The sequence below is a fragment of the Leptonychotes weddellii genome, chromosome 5 (genome assembly GCF_054177405.1).
Source record: "Leptonychotes weddellii isolate Sample4059 chromosome 5, ASM5417740v2, whole genome shotgun sequence".
Lineage (NCBI taxonomy): Eukaryota > Metazoa > Chordata > Mammalia > Carnivora > Phocidae > Leptonychotes > Leptonychotes weddellii.
In genome coordinates this window covers 101,180,430-101,187,700 of record NC_138373.1, presented here as the reverse complement: position 1 = coordinate 101,187,700, position 7,271 = coordinate 101,180,430, and the positions used below count along the sequence as shown (strand labels likewise).

At 47.0% G+C, this 7,271-nt stretch overlaps 1 protein-coding gene across 1 annotated transcript in view; it reads right to left on the bottom strand.

Moving 5' to 3' along the window:
- Positions 1-1,916: 1,916 nt before the first annotated feature.
- SPMIP11 (sperm microtubule inner protein 11) overlaps positions 1,917-7,271 on the bottom strand; it is a 33,120-nt gene continuing 27,765 nt past the window's right edge. Inside the window, exons 3-5 of the mRNA XM_081818958.1 lie at positions 4,961-5,083; positions 2,548-2,692; positions 1,917-2,108 (exon numbers count right to left, since the gene is read on the bottom strand). Coding sequence (XP_081675084.1) covers positions 2,060-2,108; positions 2,548-2,692; positions 4,961-5,083 — 317 coding nt within the window. The 3' untranslated portion in view covers positions 1,917-2,059. The remainder of the gene's footprint in view (positions 2,109-2,547; positions 2,693-4,960; positions 5,084-7,271) is intronic.

Genomic DNA, 7,271 nt, shown 5'->3' with positions numbered 1-7,271 from the left:
CCCCCGCCGCCCCCCCCCCCCCCCCGTGCTCTGTCTGCCTGTCTGCTGGCAAGGGGACACAGAGCATCTCTACCCATTCTGTTGCCAAATAGAAAAGGGTCAGGGCATGGAGGAGGATGACCCTGATCTCAAACCTGTCCTCCCAAGTCTTTGGCCCTGGGGAGGGCGTGTGTGTCTGTGTAATGTGTGTGCATGTCGGCCTTTGTGTGTGTAGCTGTTTCCCAGGTCTGTGTGTGTCCTTGTGCTCCTCCTCAGCTCTCTACCCGGGGTTGCCTCTCTCCTGTGGGCCTCTGTCTTCCGGGAATAAGGAAGGGTTTCTGATTTCAAGGGATGGAGAGAGATGCCTAGGTTGCACAGGAGTGGCATGGGGTGTGGTAGCAAGAAGAAGGTGGCCCTGGGGAGAGGAGTCCTTTTTGTGCCAAATCCCTAAGTGCCATTTGGGGGCCACGTGTGCAGCATGACTGTCTCCTTGCCAGGGGCAGGGACCCAAGCGCCTGCTTGAGCCTCAGTGCTCCATGCACTTGACCTGTCTGGGGTTTGGTGGGCAGAGGCTCAGGGATTTCCTGGGTTCCCCAGCTGGTGGTATACTTTGGGACCGAGGTAGCATGGGATCTCTCTGAGGACCCAGATTCTGGTACTAGGGAATGGGGCAAGGGAACCTGAAACTTGGTGTTCCGCAGCCTTCAGTCTCAGTCTAGCATGTTCCAGGCTCCCCAGTCCCCATGAAGCCTGCAAGGGCTAGAAAGGAGGGTTGGAAGGTTGGACTCTAGATTCCCTTCCTATCTCTGCCTTCCTTTTACTCCTTTCCTTGCAAAACCTCCTTGCCTCAGGCCTGAATTAGTTGGTGCCTTGGTTTCTCTGTCTGTACCTATTTAAGCCAGAGGCATTAGCCTGAATTTTGCTTGAACATCATTTTGTCTTGGAGGTGATGAGAGAGACAGAGGAGGGTCCCAGAGTTGCTGGGTTTGGGGAATGGAAGGGATAGGTGGTACTTTGCCCTTCCTCGTGCCCTTTCTGACTCAAGCTCCTTGCAGAGGCCTGGTTTTTGGCTTATATTGCCTCCCCTGGGGGATCTTCATGCATCAACCAAATGGGCCATCGGGCACTTCATTAGCCATGGCAGGAGGAGGGGAAAAGACTAGTTGGTCCAGACAGAAAATCAACTTCCTTTCCCCAGCCATATCCCTGGATAGGAAGGACTGCTTGGAGCCCTGGGTTGGGGGTGAGGGTGTAAGGAGACCAGAGTGGGAAGACCTCAGTCTTCGGTGACTTGACTTTGCTTCTTGCCAAGTGGGAGGGGCCTGTCCACACCAACTCCCCATACCACAGTGCCAGCCATGCCCTTCTCCTGGGCTACCATCGCCCCCTTTCTCACCAGGTGATGGGGGAGTCAGTGGATGGGAGGCCCATGGACTTTGGTTTTATAATGTAACCACTGTGGGGGGGGGGAGGGTTGTGTATCATGTATTTCAGTGAAATATTTAATATATTTAAATATCAATAAAATCAAATTCTTTGTAAAATTCCTAGCTCTCTGAAGATGTTCTGGGCCCTGGGTTGGGTCAGAAGTGGCAGAGCTGGGTATAGGAGGCAGCCTCCTGCTGGAGGGCTCTGAGCCTCTTTCCTCTGTGGTTAGAGGGCTTCTTCTGGTTTTCTCGCTGCCAAGGTGAAGCTGCAGTCTTCAGAGAGCATGACTACTCTAGACCCTTCAGCATCATGAGAACCAGTGTGTGTCTTCCCAGACTTGTTACTCTGACACCTGCCATTCATGAGGTCAAGACCCCCTTGGTGGTCTTTTCTGTACCCTGGCCCCTTCCCAAACCAAATACCACATTCTGGCCCCCATACATCTGATTTCACAGGAATTTGGGCTTTGGAATAATTTCCCTCTGCTTCACTTCCAGCACACACAAGTGACTTCTAGTCCAATCTGTTTACTCTGCTTTTGCGATCCCCTCCTCTCATTAGTCAGTCAGTGGAACCAGGACACCTTCTCCCACTTTCTCTTTCTTTGCCCTGTTTCCATGGTCCATCTTGCTCTTCTGCAAACACATCCTGCTCAATACAGACTGAAGTTTCTGTCACTGAGAACAGAGTGATCCATGAACCTGGAAAAGAGAGAGAGGGTCTCAGATTCGGCCAGGCCAGGCCAGGCTGGTGTATATGTGGTGGTGTCCTTCAACATCTCCCAAGACTGCCTCAGGACAGAGAGGGCAGGGGCAGTAATGAGGAAGTATGGCTACTGCCAGTGAATAGAGGTTGGAGGGTGGGCGGCAGCAATGAAGGGAGCAGAAACATCCCTGGACTCCCCTAGGAAAGCTATAGACACTTGTCTTGTGCTTGCCCCAGAAGTCATAGCCACAAGGCGAAACACAAAGATAGAAACAAAGCTTTAACTCCTTGGAATGCCAGATTCTGGGGCCAGCTATCCCTGGTAAGACTCCAACTTTGTCTTCTATTCCCTAACTCAGATGAAACAGTCTCTAAGGATTTAAGTGGAGGGAGTTCTTCCCTTAGTCTCCTCACCCTCACCCATCCCAGCCTAACCTGGTCATTGGGCTTCTGATGAGGCCGTGGCGGGGGCTTCGGATCCATGGCATGGTTTCCTCTGGGCGCACTCCTGGATCATGGGACCGCCAGAAGCTGAAGTTCTGAGCATCAGTCAAGGGGACTCTGAAGACCTGATTGGGGACTTGAATGGTTGGGGAGGGCAGGTTATCCAGTATCTTCAAGTTCTTTCTCCCTTTTGTGCCTCACGGCAGCACAAGCCCAACCTAGCAACTGGGCCCAACCGTGTACTGAGAAGCCCTGGGAATCTGGCCACCACACCCAGCTTCACTTCCGGATTCCAGCATCTCATACCCTTCATGGTCAGTTGAATCAGTCATGGTTCTTCCTGCTGCTACTAAGCCCATTTCCAAGAGAGCTTTCCCCAAGTGCTAAGATGGTGGAAAAACAGGTGGTCAACCCACTCGGGAAATGCGCAAGCCCCCATCCCCCAGGCTTAATCATCCTCTTTCCCTTCCCCCTTCTCTGAAAAAATTCCTTCTTTTTCTCATTCCAGGTAATTCTCTGAAACTAAGCAATGATACCACCTCATATTTAGATAATGCTAATAGATTCATTTATCAAGTGCCTATCACGTTCTAAATGTATTAGGTGTTCTTAAGATTTTGAAATAGTATCAGACTTACCTAGTTTTTTTGGTGTTTTTATTCTTGATGTGGATAAATCTAATTAAACCATTGTATAAAATTTGTATGTTCTTTAAACTTAGATTTATAGCCTAATATCCTGGCTATATAGTCTTTATAATCATTATTTTTTAAAAATCTGTAATATACCATTGAGTAGATGGTACATTTTTGACTTAGTTGTTTCCCTATTGATTGATTATAAGCTCTTAAAAAGAATTTGCTATTAGGAATAACTCTTAGATACTCTACCCATGTCTTTTTAAATTTCTGAAAGTACCTTAGTTTTTTTTAAAGATTTTATTTATTTATTTGAGAGAGAGAATGAGAGAGAGAGAGCATGAGAGGGGGGAGGGTCAGAGGGAGAAGCAGACTCCCTGCCGAGCAGGGAGCCCGATGCGGGACTCGATCCCGGGACTCCAGGATCATGACCTGAGCCGAAGGCAGTCGCTTAACCAACTGAGCCACCTAGGCGCCCTACCTTAGTTTTTTAAATTAAACTTTAATTTTGAGATAATTATGGATTCACACATAGTTGTAAGAAATGATTCACATAGATCCTGTGTACGCTTTACCCAATTTCCCCCAATAGGGAAAGGGAGCTGCCCCCCATTTTTAAAAGATTTTATTTATTTATTTGACAGAGCACAAGTAAGGGGAGCGGCAGGCAGGAGGAGAGGGAGAAGCAAGGCTTCCCACTGATTGGGGAGCCCGATGCGGGACTCCATCCCAGGACTCCGGGATAGGGACCTGAGCAGAAGGCAGACGCTTAACGCACTGAGCCCCCCAGGCGCCCCAGGAGTTGCCCTTTTATAGCCATGCCCTCCTAGCCCCTCATGGTGTTCATTTCTATAATTTTGTCATTTAAGAATGTTATATAAATGGCATCATACAGTATGTGATCTTTTGGGGACTGGCTTTCTTTGCATAGCATAACTCCCTGAAGATTCCTAGAAGTTCTCGCATGTATCTGTAGTGATGCTTTTTTAAATGTACATTTTCTCTAACTTTCACAACAATGTTAGAGTATGATTCCCATTTTCAGGTGGTTCAGAGAGGTTGAGTGGTTAAAGGAACTTGCCCAAGGTCACACAATTTGTTTGGAGTTTAAACTCAGTTCAAATTCCAAAGCCAGTGTTTGGTCTACCACTCCTCACAGGCATAGCACCTAATATACAAAGTACTCTCCTAAATTGTCTCATTTTGTTGTGATCCTCACAATTCTGTAAGGTTGGTAGAGCAGGCATTTTCTTTTCTTTTTCTTAATGAGAAAGCAGATTAATAGAAGATATGTGGCTACCCAAAGTAAGACACTTAAAAGAGGCAGAACTAGGACTCCAATACGGAGCTTCTGCTTCCAAGTCTGATTCAATTTGTTTTATCTTGCTCACTCCACCATTCAAGTCTACTTTCACCCTCCTTTTCTCAGTTTCCCTTCTTGGCTGTTTTTTTCCCCCTGCCCTATAACCATGCCCCATCACAGCCCAACCATTCTTTACAAACTCAGGCATATCTATTCTGTCTCTAGCACGGTGCCCACCCCAGGATACTTTCATGTCTTTTTTTTTTTTTTTTTTAAAGATTTTATTTATTTGAGAGAGACCGAGAGAGAGAGCACAAGCAGGGGGAATAGCAGAGGGAGAGGGAGAAGCAGGCTTCCCACTGAGCTGGGAGCCAGACCGGGGCTTGATCCCAGGAGCCCCAGATCATGACCTGAGCCAAAGGCAGAAGCTTAACTGACTGAGCCACCCAGACTCAATACTTACATGTCTTTAACAACACCTTCTTTACAGCTTCGTGGTACCTTTTGTGGCTATTCTGGTGCACAGAATAATTCCCATCTTCTGGGATAATAGGGGGAAGCCTAGTGGGCACCAGTTCCTTCTGGTCTGAAACAAGAGCAGACTTGTTATGAGTACTTAGCAAATAGGGCTATTTGACTTTCTGAGTCTCTAGTCTCCATGCCAACCAGGCACACGGCAGGGATCTCTCCTTGCCACTCAAATCTGATCTTAGGATCTCAGATGTCAAATTACAATGCCTGTGTCAGGAGGGAGGGAGGGAGAACCCAGTGATCATGAGACCTCCCTCACCATTCTCTTGCTCCTCTCTGACTCCTGGGTTTTGAGTGGCCTACTGGAATCAGGATATTGACAGATACTTAGGGTTAGTGCAGGTGAAAAAGGTCCTTTATCTGGATGGACACTCATTTCCTGGAATTGGCATATTTGCAGAACTTTAATTGGTCTAATAGGGAAGTTACGTTTGAGCTAAGTCTTGGAGGATAAGGAGGAGTCCATGGGACATAGTGGTATCAGGAAGAGCATTTCAGGCAGCAGGATAGCAAGTGTGTAGAAGATAGCAGCAGTAGAGAGGTTTCAGCTTGCTATTGATTTGGAGCCTGATTAGTGCAAGGTAAAGTAGAGAGGGGCAGGGAAGGGGCTGGAAAAGTAGTGTAGAGTAAGGTAAGGTTAGGTAGGGTAGAGTAGGTCAGTGTAGACCTAGCATTCTTTTTTCTTTTTTTTTTTTTTTTTAAGATTTTATTTATTTGAGAGAGAGAGAATGGATGGGGCAAGGGGCAGAGGGAAAGGAAGAAGCAGACTCTCCACCCAGTAGGGAACCCAGTGTGGGGCTCGATCCCAGGACCGAGGGATCATGACCTGAGCTGAAGGCAGACGCTTAACTGACTGAGTCACCCAGGTGCCCCTAGACCTAGCATTCTTATGGGGGTTTGGGAATCCCCTCCAAAGCAAAACTGGAATCTCACTATGGAGGCTCAAAAAACCAGAGCTTCCTTACCCAGGTCTGAATGCTTGTGTTCCCTCTAAATTCGTATGTTGAAAACCCAGTTCCCAAGGTGATAGTATTTGGAGGTGGGGCCTTTAGGGGGTGATTAGGTCATAAGAGTAGAGCCCTTATGAATGGAATTCGTGTCCTAAGAGGCCTCAGAGAGCTCCCTCGCCCCTTCCACCACATGAGGGCACAATGAGAAGTCTGCAACCTTCGGGCCCTCACCGGACCACGCTGACTCACTGATGTCAGACTTCCAGCCTCCAGAACTGTGAGAAGTAAATTTCTGTTGTTTATAAGCCCCCCAGTCTATGGCATTCTGTGACAGCCGTCCAAATGGACCAAGATGCCAGGCTCTCTTGCAGCTACAGCATGGGCAAAGAGTTTTGGCTAGGCCAGACACCTGCTTCAGATTCTGAACCAAAGAGGAAGGTTGCAGAGAAGCAGGGCCTATGTAGTCTTCTTCTAATGGGAAGTGGCAGCAGCGAAGCTGCATCTTATTTCTAGCAGCACATTCGGAGCCTGGGGTCCTTGGTGGCAACAGCACCTGCCACAGTACTGAACACAGCGTCTGTGCCCAACCAGGCCTGCAGCGTGATTCGGTTACTGTCCACCAAACTTGCTTCTCTGTTCCTTTTACAGCTTTTATGTACTTCCCAATATTTTTTTTTGTAAAAACGACTTTATTGTAAAATTGGCATACAAGTAGTTGTACGTATTTAATATGTACGACTTAATGAGTTTGGAGGTAAGTATACACCTGTGAAACCATCACCACAATCTAGGTCATAAACATCCATCCCCTCCAAAAATTTCCTCCCACCCTCTTTATTGTTACTATTTATTTTGTGGTAAGAACATTTAACAGAAGATCTATGCTCTTAGGAAAATTTTAAGTATATAATACAGTATTAACTATAGGTTCTATAATGTACAGATCTCTAGGATTTATTCATCTTATATAACTGTGACTTTGTACTCTTTGACTACTGCCCCTCCATTTCTTCCCGCGCCCCGCCCCCCGCCCCCGAGCCTCTGGCGACCACCAGTCTACTGCTTCTACAAGTTTGATTACTTTAGATTCTTCATATAAATGGTGATACAGTATTTGTCTTTCTTTGTCTGGCTTATTTCACCTAGCATGTCTTCCAGGTTCACCATGTTGTTGCAAATGGCAGGACTTCCTTCTTAATTTTAAGGCTGAATAATATTCCATTGTGTGTGTGTATATATACGACACTTCTTTATCCATTTATGCATTGATGGACATTTATGTTGCTTCCATGT